General features: G+C 38.2%; 1 protein-coding gene across 4 annotated transcripts in view; it reads right to left on the reverse strand.

Moving 5' to 3' along the window:
• LOC120301235 (complement factor H-like) overlaps window positions 1-23,926 on the reverse strand; it is a 99,317-nt gene extending 75,391 nt beyond the window's left edge. For 2 of the 4 annotated variants that reach the window (XM_039328177.1, XM_039328175.1), the window contains exons 1-5: window positions 23,731-23,926; window positions 13,998-14,189; window positions 12,076-12,181; window positions 6,525-6,601; window positions 1,639-1,833 (exon numbers count right to left, since the gene is read on the reverse strand). In XM_039328177.1, coding sequence (XP_039184111.1) covers window positions 1,639-1,833; window positions 6,525-6,601; window positions 12,076-12,181; window positions 13,998-14,189; window positions 23,731-23,797 — 637 coding nt within the window. In that variant the 5' untranslated portion in view covers window positions 23,798-23,926. The remainder of the gene's footprint in view (window positions 1-1,638; window positions 1,834-6,524; window positions 6,602-12,075; window positions 12,182-13,997; window positions 14,190-23,730) is intronic. The other 2 variants (XM_039328178.1, XM_039328176.1) reach the window with 1 other exon arrangement.
• Between the last annotated feature and the right edge of the window lie 1,432 nt (window positions 23,927-25,358).

The following is a 25,358-nucleotide window of genomic DNA, read 5'->3' on the forward strand; positions in this document are numbered from 1 at the left end:
TGTTGTGATTCCTCGCCAGCCAGTGACCCCGCAGCTGAGTCTGGTAAATTAGAAGAGGAGGAGGAGGGGCCTTGAGTGACATCAGAGTCAGAGGAAGGCTCTGAGGAACTCCAAGATTTACAGTCTGATGAGGAGCCTGGCCCCTCTAATCATGCTCAGGCTGAGACACAGCTGTGCTGGGAGTCTGAGTTGGACAGTGATGACTCACAGCTGGAAGATATCCAGGATACACGTAAACACCGGCAAGAAAAGAGAGTCGGACAGAGGAATGCAATGGGGTGGTTCCAAAGGCAAAGGAGAAGGCATTAGGAAGCCACACCTTGGCTGCATAATAAAAGGGAAGGTGTGGGAGGTGCTGGTTGCCGAAGGCAACCGTTTGTGTTGAGGAATCAAGATTTTGTGAACTATGTTTTGTTTGCCTTGACATTGACTCAGGTGTGTGAATAATAAAAGGGGATTGGTTTTTTCCTAAGGTTCCAGCCTGCTTGTTGGAAGAGGGGTTTCTCCTTGTGAGCTTAACAAGGACTCACATAGCTGGGGCAGAACACTCACCCAGTGTCTTCATGTTAATATAAAACAGACGTGGGGAGGGTGCTGAGCACTGAGGCAACCTGCAAAGCACAATCTGTGGGCTAGACTTCTCCTTCCGTGAATGCTGACTAGAACTATCTCAGAGGAAGAAGAAGAACTAGTGTAACACAATGCTACCCAACTCAATCCTTGAAGCCAGCCCAGAAGGTTACTCTGACTGAAAGCCACTAAAATATCAAGGAGAGAAAGAATGGATGCATCCTACTCTCATCACAGGTATGATGAATTCCATTTTAATTCTGTACTCAGATCTGAAATCTGACTGAAAAGAGTCACAATAATTCACTTCCTCCACAGTTCTCTGAAACAATTGCATCTTCTTAAAAACCTTCCCCAGGAAGGGCAGGTTGGGGACTGGACAATATTTATCCAGCTAGTAGTGACTTCATAAGGAAAGAGTACACTATTGGCTTCTTAAGTGAAGGTAGGACCATCTTCTCTCCCAAGTACAAATTTACTACTGCCAGAACCCAACCACATCTCGCTGGACATGAAGTCTTAGCTTATCATGGACATGGATGTATTAGACTGACAGCCAAGCTAATGGTCAGGATTAATAGGTTTAAATTCTTTCCAGACAATGAAACCAGACTAAGTCTCAATTAGTTCCATGGGGGTTGCCTCAAGGTTTAGAGTGAATCCAATGATTTATCCAATGTATGCCTAGCATATTTCTCACAATCCTTCTTACGAAAACCTGGGTTGCCTTGAATAAAACCACCAAATAACTATCTGCAGGTGCAATAAGGACAGAATACTATGGAGACTTCACTGCTCTTAGCACCATGAGATAGGTCTTAGTAATAGCTTTAAGTCATACTCACTTGGCTTCACTTCTTGTTGTCCTCCAATGGTACTCTAGATCTCTCTTCTCCCATTTCACCTAGAAAGTTCCATTTAGAACCAATTGGGGTTCATGAGTTGTCTGGGCAGACTAAATAGGTCCAGTCTTTCTGTAGTGGGGAGCAGCCCATGGAACTCCAAGCCAATCAAAGAGTGATCCAACCATAATCATACTCAGAGTTCACTTAACTTCCCCTCACTCACCTATACATTCTGGAACAGGTGCACTCCAAGTGCCATCAGCTGTACAGGTAATTTTATTAGATCCTTTGATTTTCAACTTTCCAATACATCCAAATATCACTAGATCACCAGATAAAAAATCTTCATTCATTTGAGATTTTGCACCCTGAATAATTCTCACATTGCTTGGTAGTACTATTGGACGACATTTGTTGACTGCAAATAAAGTAACATTGTGATATAAAGCTAATTAAAAATGTTTCAGCTTTAGGAAAAAGGAAGCAAGCAAGGAAATGAAACATATCATGAACCCAACGTATTTTAAAATCTGGTGGTCTACATAGTGTAGTTTCCAGCAAAATGGCAATTTTAATGGTTTTTTAATGAAACAAAAACAAAGTCATTTTATCCACGATCTTACTGTGATCATTAGAAAATACAAATCTATTAAAAATAGATAAGTGGATATATTCTCAATTAGCATAGAAAACTTTTACTCCATCACATTGGGTAATTGAGCAAATAATGGGAGATAGATTACCATGAAGTGCATTATTATTGCAGCAATGGTAACAATATTAATGAAGAATATATTTAACAATAAAAACATCAGCAAAGAAATAATTTATCTCACTCATATACTCCAAGCTGATATTGAGGCACTTTAAAGAAAAATACACAAAAAGATTAGTTAAAGCAAAAATTATCAAACTTTTTGTGGTTTCAATTTTTGAAAATACATTCTGTATATATTCAGAGTGGATGCCTATGTAAGCTAATTAAATCTGAGCTGAATGACATGATAAATGAATAAATAGATGTCTAAAAAAATGGAAATCAAGGTGTCCATTGGTGAGATGCCATAACTGTCTTTTACTATTCAATAGTTTAATGATTTGAATGAGTTGAGGCAATTATTAACAAATCTAAACATGAAAGAACAATTAGATAGAATAATTAATACAAAAATAACATTAAAATTATTTAGGTGGAATGGTATTAAAGTAACATAATGAACTTTAACAAAGACAAATTTCTTTACTTAGGATATAAAAAATCAAATGACAAGTACAGGATGAAGAATTATTTATTTATTTATTTGACACCCATATCATATTAAATTTCTCTGGGCAGCTTACAACATAAAAAACATTGAAAAGCATTAGAATCATCCGCTATAAAACATAGCAAATAAAATCATTAATAGATAAAATCAAGGAGACAAGATGGCAAAGAAGGGAGACAGATACAATGGGGGGAAAGGGAGGTGGCATTGAATCTTAATTAATCAACCACCTCCAGTATGAAGCCTCTCCATTGGGTCCCCAAGCCATCTGTCAGAGGCAAGTCTTAAGACTATTACAATTTCACTTCAGGGGGTAAGATGTTCCAAAGGGCAGGATCCATGGCAGAGAAGGCTCCTGGATCCCACTAACCAAAATTCTTTAGCTGAAGGAATCATCAATATCCCCTCTCTGCCAGCACGGGGGTGGGTGGGCCAGTCCCATTGGGGTGAGACAGTTTCTCAAGTAGACCTGGCCCATACTGTGCAGGGCTTTAAATTACCTAGCTGGTAATGGTACTTGTAGAAGATCTTGGAATAGAAGTGAACTGCAAATTGAAAATGAGCCAAAAATGAGATTTCACTAAAAAAAATTAACTAACTTTAATGTCCAAATCACGGTAAATGAAATGAAACTAACCAAATGGTAATACTGTTTGGTCAATGACCAGTAAAATTTGGGAAAAAAAATTACAGTACAAAAGTAAAAATGAAACAGCTGAGATAAATATTAGCAAAACAAAAATAAAATGACAAAAATGTAAGGTACTACATTTTAATTTTTAAATAGCTGTCTATTATCGGTGCAAGTATAAATCTAAAATATTAAAATCTAGGAAATTAAAATATGTATCATCTAAAAGAAGATGGGTAACATGTATTAAATCTGAAGTAATGAATAAAAGATAAGAGGTTGTATCTAAAGCACCTGAAGGCAGGACAACAAGCAATGGGTGGAAACTAACCAAAGAGAGAAGCAACCTAAAACTAAGGAGAAACTTCCTGACAGTTAGAACAACTAATCAGTGGAACAACCTGCCTCCAGGAGCTGTGAATCCTCCAACACTGGAATTTTTTAAGAAGAGACTGGACAGCCATTTGTCTGAAATGGTATACGGTTTCCTGCCTGAGCAGGGGGTTGGACTAGATGACCTCCAAGGTCCCTTCCAACATCATCATCATCATTACTACTACTACAACTACTACTACTATCATTATTACCAGTTATGCTTATTTTAATTGCAGTAACCCAGAAAATGGCTGTTGCACAAGTGATAAAGGATTCTGAATTTTCTATATGAAAACTCATATATAAATTTATGTTTTAGGGACAAAATATAATTCTGTATAATTTATAATTTAATAATACATTTCATACATGATAACAATGGTAGATTAAGATGTCTCTGGGAGAGTGGATATGATATTGTGGTGAAGACTGATGATTGGATGACAAGCCTGAGCCTGCAGAGCCTCCTTGAATGTTCTGGAAGGCTCTTCCATTGAGGAAACTGCAGGACTTTAAGGTCCTTGCAGCTGACTTGTAAATCTGAGTGGCCAGAAGACTCAGGAAAGTCAATGAGTTCAGATCCACAATAGAGCCTTTAAGGGCATTGGGTTTGCTTAAAACCTCACTTTCTCAAGCACATTGGGATAAAAAATATTCTAAAGGGAAAAGGGGTTTTGGGAATAGCAGAACAATTAACTAATCCAGCCTTAATTCTGGATTAAAGAAACATAAAATAACAATTTTAAAAATTTAAAATCAACAGCAAAAAGCTTGACAGGACTTTGTTCTAAATAAGTCTTAAATGGATTTAAAAGGATAGTCAAGTTTGAAATATTATTTTTACACAGCGCTTTTGAAATTATTAAATATATTCATAGCTTAATGACAATGCAGATTGCTTGGCATTTTAGTGAAGAGACAATTGGTGGAATTTTCAAAATAATGAGCTAAAGGAATCCTAAAACAGAACATGTGACTTTAGAACAGGGGTATCAAACTGCCGGCCTGCGGACTTGATGCATCATCCAGAAGCCGCACCCACCCCATTACCGGCAATGGCAAAACCGTCCCGATATGTTGCGTGACATCACATGACGTCGCGAGTTTGACATGTCTGTTTTAGAACATCAAAGTGTCAGAAGGGATCAGAGGCTTAAGGTAATACAGAAAAGGCAAAAGGTGGGAGAGAGAGAGAGAGAGAGAGAGAGAGAGAGAGAGAGAGAGAGAGAAATACCAGTTTGTTGTAGTGGTAAAGATACTGGCTCAGAAACTAAGAGACCTCCCTTTTACTTTTGTACTTGGCTCCTTTCTGGATTGCAACAAAAGAATACTGCTAGAAAATCAGCCAAACTTTCAAACTTGAAAAAGGAAGGAGAGGATTGTTAGAGCACCGGAAAAGGTGATCACTCCAGAGATTAAAAATAAATAAATAAATGAAGAATTAGGGAAGAATGTATCTGAATCTATTAAAAGAGACTTGACTACATTTGAAGGGAGATTGGAAGAAAGATTTGTAGATATGAAGGGTAAAGTGAAAGAAGAGATAAAAAATACCTTGAAGAATCTCTAGGATAGTTGACTGGAGAGGTGAAAAATTAAAATAAAAAGAAAATAGAAAATGAAGCAGAAATAGTACACAGAAAGATGGAGAAAAGATTTACACAATCTTGGCACTATTGGAATTAAAGAAGGAAAAGAATTACACCTGAGATTCAGAGTGGTTCCAAAGGACACCAGTAAAGATCAAAAATAGGTTGTTCAATCTTTAAAAAAAATATGTAATGGGATGGAGATGATATGCAGGCAGAGACAGATAATGTATACAGGATCAGTACATATTATGCAAAGTTAAGAACTGCATCAGAGGATATTCTTATGCACTTTGTTAGGAGGAAGATGAGAGATTATCTCCAGAAACATTTTAATACCTGGTTCAAGATCAACAACGCAGATGTACTATAACTGTACTTAAAAAAATTCCAATCAGAATTCTACCTAAGGGAGAAAAATATTTTTGACCGAAAAGCTCAAAAATAAAAAGATACCGTTTTGTTGAGACAAATTGGAAGGAGAGATTTTTAATTTTAAATAGTAGAGGTGTCAAGTCAAGGTGTCAAGCCTGGGAAATCAAGAGATGAGATTAGGCAGTTCAAATGAGTATAAAGATTTATTGCAAGCTTAAACTCTCTACAAGAATCTGGCCAACTGGCTGTTAAGAGAAATGTGCAGGAAATAAGAGACATATTCATGGTGGGCTGGACTTAGATCTTTTATGGATGTGCAGGGACTCATGACTTAGATGCATTTTACCCCTCCTTGGCACAGCCTGGTCATCTCCTGCAAGAGGGTTTGACTAACTCAGTTTTAACATCATGAGATTTCCTAGAAACATTTAAAGAAGCCATGGACAAAAGGCAAATGAAAGTGACAGAAGAAACCATGCAACAGACACAACAAGAAACTAAGGGTGAGGCACCAAATTAAGCACTACCGCTATTGATTTTGGCATATACTGGAGACTTTAAATCCTCATGTGACATATAATTAAGCAAACTCTTCCACCTCAAAACAGAAATTTATTTCATTATTTGAAAAATTGAAACAATATGTAATTTATTTAGAAGAAAAACATCGTAAAATTATTAAAAATATGTGATTTATAAAAATTTATGTGAAGAGTTTATTTCCGTGGGAATAAAAAAGACAAATGGAATTGTTTTGAAACTCACAACTAAGCCCAGAAATGGTATTGCTTGATAACCATAGCAATATGTGGAGATTGAAGTCAATTTGTACTACTCTAATACCTAATAACATTTTTGACAGCCTACTTACTTTCACAATGAGGAACCTCATTGGTCCATCCATTTGCTCGACATTCACGGTAATCAAATTGGCTGAGCATCTTATACCTAATAATTAAAAAAATAGTGAATTCAAAACACAAATATTGCAATAGAATTATACATCAAAGCACATTTTATAATAGTTTAGAACAGCGGTTCTCAACCTATGGGTCGCGACCCCATTTGGGGTCGATCGACCATTTCACGGGGGGTTGCCAAACCCCGCTGTCCGCCATTTTTTTTCCCTTTTCTAACTGTTCTACTTCCTTATTTGGCTATATAGAAAGTGCCGTTCCTGCCTCCCTCCTCCTTGCGCATGCGCAGCTTTTTTCTATTTAAAGTTAGGAAGTTTCGGTTTCAGAGCACGTGGAGGAAAGCAATACAGAGGACAAGCGAGAGAGCAAGCAGCAGAAAGCAAGAGAGAAAACAACTAAAAACAGTAAGTTTCCTCTCTGGCCTGCCGCTGAGCTTCCTCTGCTTGGCAGAGGAATATATGTACTGTATTTTCCGGCGTATACGGGTACTCTCTAATTATTTCAGTGGAGTTTAAGTTTGTAGTTCGTTTTGTTAAAGTTAAATAAATGAATCAAAAATTCTTGCATACTTATCTCTCTAAGCGTCAAGGATCGCAAAGCAACATGAGCCCCAAATTACTTTTGTGCATCAATTTCTCACTATTTCCCATTGTGCCAAGGCAAGGTTTTGTTTTTTGTTTTTGCATCGTATCGTAGAAATCCCCTCATTTTCCCTGCTGCCCAGCCGCTTCTCTCTTTGTTCCGGCCTCTCCCCTCGTCGCCTGCTGCGCTCTCCAGACTACTGTTTGGGGCTCGTCTCGCCACCACCCCCTCCCTCACTTCTGAGTGCCACCTCCGCCTCCGGAGCCGACCCTCCCCTCTGCCCGCTGCCCTGGTCAAGTCCCTTCCCGCGCTCCACTCACCACTCGCTTCTGTCCATTCAGGGCTGTTTGCACTCTGCTCCTCGTAGCCACCGATGCCGCTTCCTCGCCATGTCCCAGCACGGTGCTCCTGCTGGTGCACGTTCCACTCCCCGCTCGGCTTTAGGTGCCCTCCATCCCAGAGGCGCACGCCAAACGCACCACAAGGATCGAGTCTCTCTCGGGGATGGAGGGCACTTAAAGCCGAATGGGGAGTGGAGCGTGCACCAGCAGGAGCGCCGCGCTGGGACATGGCGAGGAGGTGGCGGCCGTGGCCACGAGGAGCAGAGCGCAAACAGTGCTGAATGGAGAGAAGTGTTTCTCTCCATTCAGCACTGTTTGCGCTCTGCTCCTCGTAGCCGCCGCCGCCTCCTCGCCATGTCCCAGCGTGGCGCTCCTGCTGGCGCACGCTCCACTCCCCGCTCGGCTTTAGGCGCCCTCCATCCCTGAGGCGCACGCCAAACGCACCACAAGGATCGAGTCTCTTGAGCTCGACCTACCAGCAGGAGTGCCGCGCTGGGACATGGTGAGGCAGCGGCCGCTATGAGGAGCAGAGCGCAAACAGCGCTGAATGGAGAGAAACACTTCTCTCCATTCAGCGCTGTTTGTGCTCTGCTCCTAGCCGCCGACGCCGCCTCCTCGCCATGTCCCAGCACGGCGCTCCTGCTGGTAGGTCGAGCTCGAGAGACTCGATCCTTGTGGTGCGTTTGGCATGCGCCTCGGGGATGGAGGGTGCCTAAAGCCGGCCACGGAGTGAGGAAAGTGGGGTCGGGATGATCTGGAAGCTGAGGCAGGCAGGAGCCATGGAAGTGAAGTCGGTATCTGAGCCGTCGGTGGCAGCGGCGGCAGGGGCAGTGGCCCCCGGCACCAGTGCTCTCCCTTTGGATCCGGCAAAGGATACGGACCGCCAGTTGCGTCTTCGCCTCTGTGTCCTCAACCGAGCAGGATTACGTAGGCACCCTGCGCTTCCTGCAGTCGGTAAACACCGGGGCTCCGGAGGGTATGCCTGGACCCCAGAAAGGGGAGGGAGTCACTGGGGTGGGTGAAAGATTGCGTCAAGGAAGAGGAAGGGCAGCTGTGCATCTGCTGCAGCGATGGGACCCGCGGCGGCCACTTGGCGGCCACGCCCACTCGGTAGCCACGCCCACTCGGTGGCCACACCCACTCAGTGGCCACACCCACTCAGTGGCCATGCCCCTGGGGTCACCACAACAGGGGGAGCTGTATTATGGGGTCACGGCATTAGAAAGGTTGAGAACCACTGGTTTAGAACATACTGAGAAGATACATTATTCTAATTATTACTGATCATTCTTGGAACTGTAGAAGTATTTACCTGAAACAAGTTTGGTATTTAGTTAGAAAAAGATGAGAAACTCATTCTCCCCAACTTTTACATTTGTTTTCCCTTCCAAAACGTTTGAAACTATCATCAAATTCAAAAGCACTTCTGGATATATAGTATTATATTTCCAAAACAGTGTATGATATTAAAAAAAAATTACAGAGAGAGGGAGGAGGAGAGAGAGAGACTCACACAGCACAAAATAATATAAAAGCAACATTGTACATATTAAATACAGCAAGAATACAATCCCATGATTGTATCTATGAACTGAGCAGCATGTGGCCTATTGGTAAACATGCTCGCCTCCCATTCAGAAGGTTGAGAGTTCAATCCTAGTTAGAGGCAGCAAAGAAAAAAATAACTGCTGCAAAATCTGTATAGGCATCAGGAAGGGCATTCAGCCAGTAAATGCTTCATCCAGTTGCCCGGACTCTACCCTGAATAGGGACTATAGGGTCATAGAAAAGGAATATTGTATCCCATGAACCAAAGTGCCATGTTTCAAGAAGCACTTGGAACAAAATATTTAGATGTTTTAAAAACAACTTGTACTAGTACCTCATTGTAATAAAGTATTTTAAAGTTTTGTAATGAAAATCCCAGGAATCATTGTGTCATAGTTCCAACTAATGAAATACTTCAAAGAACTTCCAGGCATTGTTTATCCTAAAATGTCTTTAATCATGTAATGCAGTGTTGGCATAGCATGGAGCACGTATTTTGCCAGCATATTTCCCTCCCTTATTTTGCTGTCATAAATCACATTCTCCAATCAGTTTGAAGGGCAAAGGTTCCCTTCAGTTTCTGTAGCTGCTATTCCTTATCTTAATTAATCCCCACAGACATTCTTTCTCCTCCCCTCCCAGCATCATCTAATTTAACTCTAAAATACCACACAGCTTATACAAAGAGAACCTGCCTCTTTATATATTGTCAAAGCAAGAACATCCAATGTTAGCTGCCTCTTGTAGGAAGGGGTAAATTAAATGGAAACCAGCATCTAAAAGACATGCTACTAATATTACAATTACTATCTTTTATAAAATACAAGATATTGCATACCTTATATAAATCTAAAATATGTTAAAATTGCAGTCTATTTTAACCAGACTAAATGTCGTTTGGATTTCTCTCACAAATACAAACATGTGCATATGTAGCACAGTGAAAAGTACAAATGCTCAAAAAGTATAAATAAAACTTGCAATTAATTATCCCTTGTATAGGAGTGCCTTCATGTGGTCCAAATATTTAATGAAGGGATAGATAAGAGGTAAAATTTAAGAACATGATAACATTGTGTAGCAACACTGCAAAATGAAGTCTCTTTCAAAAATAAATATTATGGTACAGAGGAAACCAATATACAATTAAATAAGTTCAGATGAAACAAGTGTGATAATTCTATCTTCAGTCACCAACAAACCAGCAAAGTCAGATTTTTATATCACTGAAATATGGGATAAGAAAGCAAAATAAAAATTATAACTAATAATGTTGTCTATTTTCACTGATATAGCTATGATATTTGGGTTTTCACACTAATTCAGAAGTAAAAAAAAGTGCAGAATCTTTTCAGTATTTCATACAAATACAGCTTATGTCTGTAAACATTTTAGTAGAAGGCAATTAAACAGCTAATAAAAAAAATAAAGTCACTTTGAAAAACAAACTGAGTTGCTTTGAGTTATAAATCTCAAATGCAGAAATCCTGACAATGTGAAAAAAGCACCTATGGTATAAATGAAAGTCAGCATATTACTAAGAAACTGATATAAAATATAGTGAAAACTGAAAGTTCCAGTTTGGCTGCATCATGTCAATGTCAATCATGTCATGTTGTGTCAATCTGATGTTATCATGGTTAGTTTGTGGCACAGGGTGTAAATCTCCTTAAAGATTTATAATCCATCAGATTATATATTCAGGATGCTGCTCTCCCAGGAATATTATTTATTTTATTATGTTCTGCATTGGATTCTTGACAATAAAATGCATGGCCTCCATTGTATAACACAGTGTTTCTCAGCCCTAGTATTTTTAACTCTGTTTTCTAAGTTCCACCAAGCAAACCTCTATGGATGTCCCAAAATATATAAACAAGACATTATACTTCATCTAACAATTTCATTATCAAGGACCGCAATATACAACATAGCCAAAAAAACTTACAAAAAGCTTGGACATCTCAGAGGAAACAAATATTCTACCAACTACAGTGCCGTCATAAAATCAAAGACATAATAAGAGATAAGATTATGGTTTTATCTGATGTCACAGCACTCTTTAAATCCATGATACTTAAAGATCAAACACTCAGTATTATATTTCCTGAAAATAATTGCATCTCAATAAATAAGGATTTCATATATAAAATAAAGGAAGGCGTGGAATTGGATGATTTGTTTGTCAGGATTAAGGACAGTACTATCATACTACATTCAAGTTAGAGAATATAAGTGGTTTTTTTTTAAAAAAAAACAATATTTATTTAAGTGTTAGCTTTACTCCCTAACAAGAATAGCTGCACAATCTCTACTTAAATAGATCTAGAATCCCACCGAATGCCTAAAGATGAATAGAATGGACTTCTGCTATTGTTGAGGTGTTTCTTAAATCAGTGTCTACCCTCTTGATGGCTAGACAAGAGCTATAGATTACATCACATCAGACTTTCATCTTGCCCCAATCTTAAAGTGTCTGTATATGTATACATATATACAAGTGTGTGTGTCTGTGTGTGTATGTTTATCCTGCCTTTTAAATATCACTCAAAGTAGCAAACATATCTAATACTCCTGCCTACCATGTTTCCCAAAGGGAAACCTAAAATTCAAAGTCTCTTAGTTTCTGAGCCAGTATCTTTACCACTACAGCAAACTAGTATTTCTCTCTCTCTCTCTCTCTCTCTCTCTCTCTCTCTCTCTCTCTCTCTCTCTCTCTCTCTCTCTCTCTCTCTCTCTCTCTCCCTCTCTCTCCCTCTCCCTCTCCCTCTCCCTCTCCCTCCCTCCCTCCCCCCCTCTCTCTGTGTTTGTGTGTGTGTGTGTGTTTGTGAATAACATGGACTATTTTTCTTCTATTATCTCTCTTTTGGCTTTCTTTTTCTCTTGTGGACTAGCCACATATCAAGATCTACATACAGGCAAGAGATAATAATTGCATTATTATTTTGGGAGACAGAGCTTTTGTTTTTCTTAATACATGGAGCTATATATAAAACAAATAATTAGAAAGTGGAAAAAACTATAAAAGTATTACCCTTCATTACACGTATAAACAACACGGGCACCAAAAGTAAAATCCTCTCCACGGTCAAGTTCAAAACTGGCATAATCAGAATCTCCTGGGTGGCCACAAGATATTCCTGCAAATTAAAAAAAAAAGTAATACAATGCAATACAGTAAGAAAATTAGCATTTGGGAAGCCCTCAGACTGCCCAGCGCTTACATCTCCCCTTGCCTATTTCACCTTTCCTATCTCACTGTCATTATGAACTAAACCTGGTCTTATGACATTCAGAAATCTTGCACTCCTGCTTCACCCCATTGATGTGTACATTCTGATAATCTGAATGATGTGTAATCATATGAAATGCCTTTCGTTAAGACATCATATGGCAAATTCAAAGTTCTTAATCATGGTAATAGCTATATATTCCTCCTGGCATCCAGTCTGAAAGGCAATTTCTATTTTTGGTTATAACAATGTAATTCATGGCACTCATGGCACTAATTCATGGTATCAAGTAAAAACAGAATGCAAAGGGAAACAGAAAATTTATTTATTTAGAAAATTTATATAGACACCTACTCGTTTACAGCGACTCCAGGCAGCTTGCAAGCAAAACAATCATAGTATAGAACATTAACAAAAAAATACAGCCCTACCCACCCATCCCGGGGACAACACACAATCAAATTAATCACTCTGGGTTTCCCAGGCCCTCTGGCAAAACCAGTCTTTAGGAAAAAAAAGTAACAAAGTGAGGGCCAGTTTAATTTCTGAAGGGATGATATTCCAAAGGAAGAGAATTACCATGGAAAAGGCCCTTCTTTTGGGTCCCACTGGGTGTATCTCATTAGGGGACAACATTCCTGCTTGAGCAGGGGGCTAGACTAGAAGACCTCCAAGGTCTCTTCCAGCTCTATTCTATTCAATTCTATTCAATTCTAGTCTATTCCTTGCCTCCCCGCACTACTGGGTTGAGTGGATCCTACTTTGAACACATTGTGAAAAGACCTAGCTTTTTGATGAAGTTTGTAATGCTGGGAAAAGTGGAAGGAATAGAATAGAATAGAATAGAATAGAATAGAATAGAATAGAATAGAATAGAATAGAATAGAATAGAGGGATTTGTCTTGTGTGCAATGTATGTGCAAAGCAACAGAATAATAATAATCATAATAACAATACCAATAAGAGGATTAAAGAAGATGAGAAGGATAATACTACTACTACAGCCATAAAACATGGAAAAATATACTTAGATATAAGACAGTCTTATGAGAATTAGGTGTTCAGCGAGTGATGGCATGAGGGAAAAACTGTCCCTGTGTCTAGTTGTTTTGGCATGCAATGCCCTATAGTGGCATCATCAGGAAGGAGTTGAAACAGTTTATATCCAGATGTAAGGGGTCTGTAGCTTTTTTTGTCAGCCCTTGTTCTTTTTGGCACAATATACAGGCATTCTATGGAAGACAGGCTGGTTGCAACTGCTTTTTCTGCAGTCCAACTATTCATTGGAGTCTGTACCTGTCCTGTTTGGTTGTTGTACCAAACCGGACAGTTATAGGAGTACAAATGACAGATTCAGTAATTCCTCTGTATTACTGTATCAATAGCTTCTGGGGCAATCTGAACTTCCTGAGTTGACACAGGAAGAACATTCTTTGTTGTGCCTTTTTAATGATGGTTCTAATGTTAGGAGTCCATTTCAAACCCTAGCAGCAAAGTGGATGGACACAGTTACAGCAATGATGACTTCAGTTTTGGAAAACCTGAAAGACAAGCTGAGCACAGATTGTCCAGGAGAAAAATCTATCTACATGATTACTAAGAGGCAACATCAACTTGATGGCTTATAATCAAAAATACTAATCAGAAATGTGAAAAAAATACTTCTTAAACATTTCAGTATCCGTCTTTACTGAATTTTGCAAAACATTATTTCATTACTTACCTGTGCAGCTCTTAGAAGGTGCCAATTGTTGCCAGACTCCATCATTACATTTAAGTCTAATATGCCAAGCTTTAACATACCCAGGGCGGCATTTATATGATACTACATGTCCATGTACATATGTCTCTGCATCCAGTTCTTCCATAGGTTGTTCACGTTCTCTTCTAGGAGGTGGTCCACAGGCATTTTGAGCTAGACACAAATGAAAAAGAAACAGCATTCAGCAAAATCTAGCTGCCAAATCTTGTTCCATAGCTTGTAAAAAAAATAAGTTAAAAATTAATTCTTTTGTAAAAAGGATAGCTTTACAACCACTCAGAATAGTTCCATTAGTTTGTTTAGATAAGGGTAATAATATTTTAATAAAATCAACTGCTGAACAGACCAGCTTTTCCTAAGAATGCCAGAGATCACACTGGTTTGGATTTATACTGTATGCGTTGCAGTAGCAGTGCATCTGTAAAATGTGGTGGTGGGCAAAACTGTAAAAAAGGGTAAAATGAGTTATAAAGTGTTGGATCATATGTGTCCTAAACTAGAGATGCATAGCTGGAAAAACGTAATTAAAAGTTAGTCTATTTCATTTCATTTTCAACAATTATTTGATGCTGTGCTATTATTAGTTTCAACTTAATTTTTTTCACAGTTCAGTAGATATTTATTTATATTTAGATATATGACCTAGAGGCCACCTAACTGCAGAACAACTCTGGACAGCTTATCCTAAAAAACAGAAAACTAAACAAAAAGAAATGTGTTTAGTGTCAAGGGTTTTTAAACACTTCTTGAATATTATCAATATTATAACCAAATAGGTTTCTGGGAAGATATCATACTGGTCTACGAGGAGAAAGCCTCGGAAATGAAAGTAGCTTAATTTTACCAGAATTGGGTCACTAATAAAGGAAAATTAAGTCCTGAGTATTAATTGGCTCCAGTTTCCAAGATACAGCTTTTGCATCAAAATAATTCAAAATTATGAGAGGGGATGTGAGATCATGCTCCATAACTTTTCTGAAAAATGTGATATAGCAGTGAGAATGGTGCCACACCATTCATTATAAATTTATCTTTTTATTGATACCAATAACATAACTTTCCATTCATTTATTAGTTTTTCATGTGACATTTTCATGCTTTTTGCATGAAAAACTGACAAGCTCTAACATCAGATTAAATGGCAAGGTTCCGCTGTTGTAATCTAGAGCCCGGTAGCTTTGCATTACTCTTAGACAATTCCAAATCTCTGACCAGGTCATTTCCCTCTGTGAAATTAGATGTTCAGGAAGACCATACGGTGGGCTAAAGTTTGGGTCCGCTGACATCAACGGCCCCAGATCAGCTACATTCTGTTGTCTTTATCATCATCTGAGTCTAGAGAATAGGATTATGTTGAAGCTAGAATTGGCAAGTCCTCACCATGGAGTAGAGGATGCACTGTGTATGGAATGTTTGGATATTCCACAGTCCACGTCTTTCTTGAGATCCCTTTTGCAGTTGGGGGAAACCATGCAAAAATAGCAGTCACTACAATGATTGGCGGGTTCCCTCCATACCATTGGAACTGCAAAAGGCATGGACTTTCTTCTTGTTTAGCCAATGATGCAGATAGGTTGCATGTGTAATGCAACAATGAGGGGGCTAACTCTTGTCCTAATCCCCTATTTTGCATCGAAAATATAAGTGGTATGCCTTTTTTACCACTGCCATCATGTTGCACTTTTGAAATGCAACTGTAACCTCGCCACAAATGTAGCAAAAGTTATCTGCATTGTTTACACAGTTTTGGGGCATCTTGGCTTATGAAGGAAAATAACACACAACTGTTCCTTGGAAATGTTAGGCAATAACATTTTCACAAGCCACCAGATGTAACTGTATGATTTGTAGATCTGCCCAAGACAAATGTATCTTGCAATAAAAGAACAGTAAATTACAATAATAATATTTAGTCTCAAAATGAAGATAAATTTATACACTTCCATGTGGTACCATTATCATTGTTCTACCATACTTTGTTGAGAGGTTACGAGGCATCATGATCATTAGACAACTTCCTCCCTTGTAGGCAAATATACTTGCCTTTATTGTGAAATATCTTGAAAACTTTAGCCAACCAGCACTGTTATCACCTGTTTTCTAATTCATCTAATCAAAATATGTAAGAATTAACACATTTTATCTCGGAGGTCGATAATTTCCCAAAATTTGTAGACCAGTGTTATTAGACCAGGAGGACCTGTTCACTGTCAGTCATGTGCTTTTCCCATCTGAAGTATTGCAGTGCATTCCACATGGGTCTGCTCTTGAAAAGCACTCAGAAACTTCAGCAGGATAAGGCAGCACAGGTGTCAATTGGTGTCAATTAGTCAGTGCATGTGACACCACTACCTTGTGAACTGCAATGGAGGCTGGTGTGCTTCCAGGTGCAATTCAATGTGCTGGTTACCACCTTTTAAAGTCCTTTGTGGCTTGGAAGTGGGTTACTTGAATGAACATCTCTCCCTGGTCACTTTTATCCATCTAATCTGGCTTGGTGGGATAGTATAGTCTGGGGCCTGTGAGCTAAGAAATTCTAGTTGGGCCCAAGAGGCATGTTTTTTCTGCCATAGCAGCTACTTTTGCAATAATCTTGCCCTCTCCTGAGGCCCTAATGACCTGGTTCTGTGCCTAGGCCTTTAGGTGTACAGAGACCCATCTCCCAGTTGTCTTAACAATTAATGATTGTGATTTTTTTCCCCCTCAGCTGCTATGTCAGTGTGAAAGAAGGATCTTGGGAAGGGCATGAGCAGAGGTCTTGGGAGGAATGTACTGTAAATGGATCCCTGAGCAGGACACAAATGGAAGCCCAGGTATCACATGAATGGAGACCCAGGTATCACATGAATGGAGGCCTTGGGCAGGGTGCATCAGTGTGAAAAAGGCAGCATAAAAGAAATAGTTGTTCAGTGTGTGTGGCAGCACCTGGCTATAATAACGAAGATTGAAGCTAGACTTTTAAGATTATTTACTATAGCCTATATTAATAAAGATCCAGTTAAATGGGTGGACTGCCTCAAAGGCAATCGGAGAGTAAACTGTGCAGGGTAAAAGATTGATGACAATATTCTCCACTGACAAATCATATTGCACGTGACTTGACCACTAGTATACATGAGGCCTTCAATGTCTTGAAATAGGTCCATGGTTGCCAGGAAACAAAATTAAAATTAAAAGAACTAACAGCTTTGGGCATGTCTGGCAATTACATGCAGAAAACATGCAATTTTCTTGATGACATTTTCAGAGATGGTTTGCCATTGCTTTTTTCCTTTGTTTCAAAAGGCCTTATCTTCCTTGGACTTGCATAGATTTTTAAATGATCAATTTCTTATAAATATGCCGCTTCTGTAACGGGAAATTCATCTCCATTCCATGTGTGTGTATGCATACATGGGTGCATGCCTTCGTTAGTGCTGACTCCTGGCAACTGCCTGAACTAAGCCTTGCAGTTTACTTGGGAAGATTTCAGGAGTAATTTGCCATTGCTCCTTCCCAGGGCTGAGAAAGAATGATTGGCCCAAGGCTTTTTGCTAAAGGCGAGATTAAAACCAAAAGTTTCCTGGTTTTTAACCTGACGCCCCCTGTTGTTATCTATTGTGTTTTTTTATTGGCAACTGCAATGATGTTTGATCATATTTCTCATTCACCACACAACATCACATCATACCTAGAATAGCAGACAGTACTTCAGATAAGTCATTTGTTGCTATGAAATATTTCTATTCTCAGTTATTGCTTCATGTCAAATTTTGACTAATATTTTCATTTTGATGAAATGATGCCCAACTTTTCCACCACATATAAATATTGCAACAATTTGATTAAAACATTTAAAGAACAATCCTGTATACTTCTAGTCTGAAATATTTAAAAAAAAATACTTCAAAGGAACTTCTCAGATGATCTTTTAGAATATCTCAAACAAAATATTACAGTTTTAGTGGGAGTAATTTAAACAAGTTAGACACATAAATTGTTGCTCTTCACAACTGCTACTTATGACTTATCTATCCAAATTACAGCAATAACCTGAAGACCATCCCTGAGAAAATATTCTTACCTAGAGGCATGTTTAAGTAACCTATAAGATTAAGCAATGATTCTGTCACCAGAGGGTGCTGTTACATAATAAAAACATGTTGTGATTGATCAGAGAGAGACCAAAGTGAAAAGACCATTCAAAATGAATGACTACAAGATCGATTGCAGTATAAATGTTTATGGACTATAATTCAAAAATGGATTGGCCTATAATCCACAAATACCTAAACCATCATAAAAAGAGTCCACCTATAATATGGATTAATTAGCATGGTAATTTCTTTAGAAACCCTTCAAAATTTGAACCAGCATTTTGTGTACTTAGCCAAAGGAAAAATGAGTAAAAGGAAGTAACGGTCTTTGTCTTTTCATAACTGGAGGAACAACCATTTTCTTCAGTCTTACATAATTGTGTCAGTGATTATATTTATTAACAAATGATTCAGTCTGAAGATCTTGAACTGTTGACAATGGGTGTTATCACCTGACTTTTGCTTTTCTTATTTCTTTCCTATCATCTCGTGAAAAGTTATGGAGAATTCATATTTCATTTTATTATATTGGATCATTTTAGTTTGTTTATTTATTTATGTTCTTCAATGTATATAGCTAGCCATCTCATATAAATACAATAAAATAAAATATAAAATAAAAACAATTAAAACAAGTTAACTAGAAACATAAAGTGTGAGAGAAGGCCAGCCAACAGCCTGTGTGAACAATACAGCCCTTTTGCAGGCTCCAAACCTCCATGGGATTCCCAAGCCTGATGGCACAACCATGTCTCTAGGGAATTCCTAAAGGCCAATAGGGTTGTGGTCAATCTAACCTTGGAGAGATGATGTGCCAAAAGGTGGTCTGATCCAGCTAAAAAGTATTACCTAGCTGTGGTCCTTGGATCTTCTTCTTATGGACTAACATACAAATTGCTCATTATATTCTAACTTTATAAATGTCATCTTTGTTCTTCTTCTGTTGATATGAGAACTGATGACTTGGCTAATCTTTTGCTATTATTTTTGTATCATGTTTCTGCAATGAATAATGCTTCAAATTCAGAAATAATCTATTTTTGATCCATTTTTGTTGTCTGGTTTTTTTTTTAGTATATTTGTGTTATTGTTGACTTCTTATAACTGCCTGGACTAGTCCCTGCAGTTTTGTTGGTAAGATTTTGAAAGTGGTTTGTCATTGCCTTCTTTCTATGGCTGAGCAAGAGTGACTGGCCCAAGATCACCAAGCTGGTTTTGTGCCTAAAACTCATACGCTCCCAATTTCTAGCTTAATGAACTACTACACCAAACTCATGATTGTTGAAATAGTCAAATCCAAATAAGAACTCACAGAATATGGTTCTAAGAAAGGAGAAAAATGCCACCAGTTTCAATGAGAGTGAGGTTTTGGGTGCTAAAGATGATAGTTCTGGACCAAATAGCAAATTGCTTATCCTAAGAGCTATATTAAATGATATCCAGTAGAACTAAAAGGTCTGTTCTGAAACTACTATAAAAGAGAGAGCTAATTTTCACTTATCTATCCTAATAATTTCAATATTTTATCAAGATGGGAGATCAAGAGAGTCCGTTTGGTATAGTGGTGAAGGTGCTGGCCTAGAAACCAGGAGACTGTAAATTAGCCGGGTAGTCACTGACCCATCTCACAAGGCTGTGAAGAACACAAGATGGCAAGAGTATTAGCTATATTTGCTGTCTTCAGTTATATATACCCATACCTATGCATATGTTGCAGCTCCAGCCCACAATACGAGGAATTTTATTTAGCCCTCAAGAGTTTTACCAGATACTTTGAAGCATATTTTCACAGTAATGATGCTAGAACCTTGTTTCTTCAAGAAAGGAATATCAGTGCCTTCCCTATATTCAATGATTTATCCTTTAATGATAAATTCATAAAATATTATTTAATTTGTTTCACTGAATAGCCATGATGTTGAACTTGGGTTATGCTAAATGGCATTTCCACTTCACAAAATGTTCTTTTCTACTCTATCTCATTTTTTTTGCACATACAATGAGAACATTTTAAAAGACATTTTGAATGAAGAAATAATGCTCTTTTTCAGAAAACCTACCAGTAGATTTGTATTATTTAAAATACCACCAATATTATAAAGATTACTTTAATTCAACTGGAAATCCTTAACAATACTATACCGATGAAAAAAAAAACCACATCTCCTTGAAAGTACCATACTTTCCTCCTTTAGTGCAGGTTGTCTGCGACTTATGATTGTAATGATGCCCAGAATTTCTGTTGTAAATCATCACATTTGTAAATTGAGGCACCAGCATGACCAACCTGATTTTACAATCTTTTTTATGGTGGTCATTAAGTTAACACAGTGATCATAAAACAGTGGTTCTCAACGTTTGTGTGACGGTGACCCCCGTCACACAAACGTTCTGCGCATGCGCGGCGCGGCGTGCATGCATGGCACCGCCCCCATGTGCAGCACACATGCGCGGCGGCACCCCCATGCGCAGCACGCCTGCACGGCGGCGCCCCCTGAGGGGAGAAAATGGCGGATCGCCTTCTTTGGCGACCCCCGAAAAATGGTCGATCGACCCCAAATGGGGTCGCGACCCATAGGTTGAGAACCGCTGTCATAAAATGAACACTACTGTCATAAAGCAAGTCCATTCATTGCTATGGGTGGTTTTTTCTGGAATTCAGAAAAGGTTAGAAATTGGAAAAATTAATAAATCAGATCACAGGACTATGGAACACTTCAACCGGTTGCCAAGTGCCCGAAATGCAGTCAAGTGATTCTCTGTGTGTTTGTGGTGTGTGCATCATTTGAACTCCAGAACCTGACTGTAAGTACCTTTTAAGAGGGATTGTTGTAACTTTGAATGGCTACTAAGTGACTAAATATTAAGCAAGGACTAACTGTAATATCCTTAAAAATACTTGATGAGCAACTAATACCTGTTAGAAACTTACTTATAACATTGTACCCATTCATAGTACATAAACTGATTCCTTTCTATTAAAATATTATTTAGGATGTATCCATTACTCTTCTCCGCAACACTTAAAACAGCCATATTCCATCTACCACCTGCATGTTGAAACAGCACGTTAAAGAATCTCAACATGGCCCTCCTCACCTGCACTAATAAGAACCCAGCTCAATTAAAGACCAATCAGAAGTCATTACACCTAGCTATTAAGACAAGAGCACAGTCAGTCCCAGCTCAACTACCCCTAGTCTTTGTATCTTGCCTCTGAAGATGCCAGTCAGATGCCAGTTGCTAGTGAAACATCAGGAAATCTTTTGTCTAGACCACAGTCACTAAATCCTGAATCCCAACATTGCCCAACAGTCTCAAACACCTGTATTAGTAGGATATCCACTATATACAGTATTTTAGAAATAAGAGTTTATTAACTTATGGGGCCTCATGATTCTTCTCACATGTGTCATCTTAACTGAGAATGGCCTGATTGTTCTGGCTACTGTTGTGGGAAACAATGTCTATAAGTGGCATTATGATTAGTTCACTCATTATTCCTGCTTTCAGGTTGCATTAACAAAATGCAGTCAGCAATTTAAGTGAGACTGTTGGATTATTCAAGATTAAAGGGGGGGGGGGCTTTAAAACGAAAGATTACTCATAAACCAGGCAGTTTAAGAGAAAAGGGATACAGAAGACAAAACATTCCAGTTAAGAGAGTGTCAGAAAGATTGCTTAAGAGCAAAAGGAAAGAAAAACACAGTATAGTAATGTCATATGGACTGATGGCACACCGACCTGCAGCTTGGAATTCAAGAGAGACAGATTGCCAGGCAATTTCCATCCATGAAAGATACCACTTAGTGTGTCAAGGCAACAAGGATTGCCCAGTGTGTGATAGCTATGGAATGGATTGTGACTGAAAAAAATCCAATGAATAACCAAATGGAGAATGTGCAAAAAGAAACAAACACAGCCCAGAAGTGGGAAAACTAAATTGTGCCATGACTTTTTTGGAAGGCAACCAAGGTTGTTGTATTATTTCAAGTTGAATATATACTGGGTTTTAAAAGGAACCTGTCTGGTTGTTGCGTTACAGAAAGAAAGATTGCATTTTTCAAGTAAGCCTATGAAGACTAGAAGAGAGAGTAAATTATAGCTAGGATTAGAGTTTTTTTTCTCTACTATTATTACAATAACTGATACAGTTTAGAACTACATTGGATTTAATGAAACTAACTTATGTAAACTTGAGAATAAATATTTCAAGAGGATGTGAAAAGGGGCAATTCTAGAAATAGCTATTTACTATCTAGTAGGAGGAACATACGTTAAAAAATAATGTCATATTTTTAAAATCAGTACATATTGTCACTTGCCTAGTAATTTTCTACTTGTCATATAATAAATATTTGATATTAGGCAGGAAGAGAAAGAAAATAGTACATCTGTTATATTGTTTATTCAAATATAGCTGCATCTGTATAAACAAATCACAAAAATAGAAAAAAATATCAATGCAATGCCATTTAAAAGTTTACTAGGATGAATACCGAACTGCAGCTGTATTATGCAAAATAAAATTATATGTGATGCTATAGTCATTTTTTCACTTGACGTTTGGATAGTCTTCCAGTAGCACCCAATCATCAGTGAGGCAATTAATATAAAGTCTGTCCTCATTATTGCTCTGTGATAATATATAGAAGACTAAATAAATCACAAATAAGGAAATATCTACCACAGATCCTTATAATATAATACACTAATATTGGTTTCAACTTAATTTTCCAAAAATCAATAAGAAGGGCAACTCTGTTGTGAATTTAGAATTCTACTGTGTGCTATTTTCAGTAAAACAACAACAACTCTATATGCATCAAGTCAAGATTAATCATACAGACTTTAATGAGACTTACTCTCAGGTAAGTATGTAGGCATGCATTGAAACCATTTGTCTAAATTTAACATTTCATTAATGTTCTAAAATTGCAGGAGAAATTCATTCACCCCTTTTAATAACAATCATTGCATTTGCAGCTACTGCTAAATTTAAGACTACACTCTACGTTGTTTAGTAAAAATCAGTCTCACCAGCATGTCTTTGGAATTTAATTATAGCTCAGAACAACATGTTGCAATTTTATGCATACTTAATAAGGTCCATTAGAATCAATGGGATTTACTTCTAAGTAGTCACAAACATATCTATATTATTCTTATTTCTGACTGTATTATTAATTTCCTTACAGGCAACGAAAATTACTTCAAAAAATCTGTTTTGGATTTATCCAGTGCAGAAAAATGATAAAAATAATTTAAACGTTCATGTCCAAATACCTGAACTTTTTGCTTTTGTTATGTTTGTCTGTAGGTTAAAGTCTGACAACTCTAACAGGATGATGAAAATTTCATATGCGACTAAGATTACAAGACACAATTTTGCTGAAATCAAAGCAGATTCAAACTATTCCATTAATTCCTCACTGAAAACCTGAAAAGAATTCATCTAGAGCTCTTAATACAGGTGTGTATCTTTGCATTGGGGTGCTTAGAGTTCCATTTTTTAAAAAAGAGTCGTGCTTAAATATTGTCTATTTAAATGTCGTTTCGCCCCCCCCCCCAAATACTGTTATTATTAAATACTACATCTACTTAAAGTTTTGACTTACCAGCCACAGCAGTAAAGCATGCCAATAACAGGACTGGAACAGTGTAACCCAGAAAATGGAAAGCCATTCCAGACCTGGGCACAGGGCACTTTTGCCCTTTTACAACAAGACTTCCTTGGTTTCTCTCAAATCCTGTCTTATTCTTACTTTGCCTCTTCTGACTGTTCCAAAGAATAGCCTACTTTGAGCTTTTTCTTCATCGGTCACTCCCCCTGAATCCTGTTGCAACATAGGCAACCAATCTTTTCTTTCTCCCTTTCAGCTTTGGTGCATTTTTTTTTTTCCTTTTGGTAATGGTCAGAGAATTATGTAAATTATATGCAAACACACTTACCCAATTTCTCAACTGGCTTTTCCTTGTTTGTTTTCAACCTCTCAAGCTTCACAAAATGAGTAATCTCATCTTTAACAAACAGGGGCACTGTTGTTAGGTTTCTTTCAGCATTAGAAGGGAGTTGTTTAAAGAAATTCTGTTTTTCTCCATCTTTCATTGTTTTACACAGAACCACAGAAGCAGAGGCTGTCAGAGAAAGGGTTCTCTTGGCACAGAAGTTTGCCCTTTTGGCAAAGTTGCCAACAGTTTTACTCCTCTCTGGACCTGTGCTTTAAACAGCAAACCTAACAGTACTTTGCCTTCCCTGTTACCTCTTGGTTGCTGAGGGCTGACTGCATTGTTCTTTTCATGAGTCTGCTGTGACTGGAAAGGTGAGTACACTGTGCTGTCATGGGAAGACTCTTATTAAAGAGCATGCAGCACAAAACACCAAATTATAAAGACTGCCTCAGCAAATTAGTTGGGTGTGTTTGTGGATATACCTTGCTCATAGGGAAATAAACTACCAAAGAGCAATTGTTCTAACTGCAATGCCTGGGCAGAGTTTACACACACTGTATGACCCTCCATAATGAAGAAATTGTTGTTTCTACAGTTCATTGAGTGACCTACCCCTTAATAACTACAGGAACAAGTCCAGGCAATCTTTTTGGCAGCATATTTACAAGTGGGGTTTGCCCCTACCATCTTCCTAAGGCTGAGAGAGTTTGTGCCTGGCCCAAAACGGAACTCACAATCCCCTGGCTTCTAATCCAGTAGCTTTAACCACGAAACCAAACTGGCTTTCTTAGAGCTGACTCACATCTCTATTGTATTTTCCCAGGATAATGTTAGTCCATCGGTCAAGGGCCTATGAAAGAATAAATGGCATTTACTAATGTCTTCAAATGCATGTTCAGTCCAAGAGCCAATTTGCTGAAAGCTCTTTAACCATAAAACCGTCTAAAAAAAAAAAAGTAACTTTGAACATTTGGGAAGTAAGCAAAGAGCAACTCCAGGCTTGCTTTTGGGGGGGGGGGGCTGAATCCAGTGTTCCAGTAATATAGAGGTTTTTTTAGATCCAACAAATTCTAAGACATTTGATTTGATTGGTAGGCTGCTTTTCTGAGTAACAATAAAAATAGGTGGTTTCCAAAATAAAGCAAGCTAACAATAAAAGAAGTCTTATAGAGGAATGAAAGTCAATTATTAATTGATTAAAAGGGCTTGGCTAAAGCAGAACTACTTTGGAAGAAAACAGAAAAGGTGGGGCTGACCTATTCCACAGCACATCAGTAGTACGGGATAAGGTCCT

Source organism: Crotalus tigris, unplaced genomic scaffold (genome assembly GCF_016545835.1).
Source record: "Crotalus tigris isolate CLP2741 ecotype Arizona unplaced genomic scaffold, ASM1654583v1 scf7180000024372.1857965, whole genome shotgun sequence".
Classification (NCBI taxonomy): domain Eukaryota; kingdom Metazoa; phylum Chordata; class Lepidosauria; order Squamata; family Viperidae; genus Crotalus; species Crotalus tigris.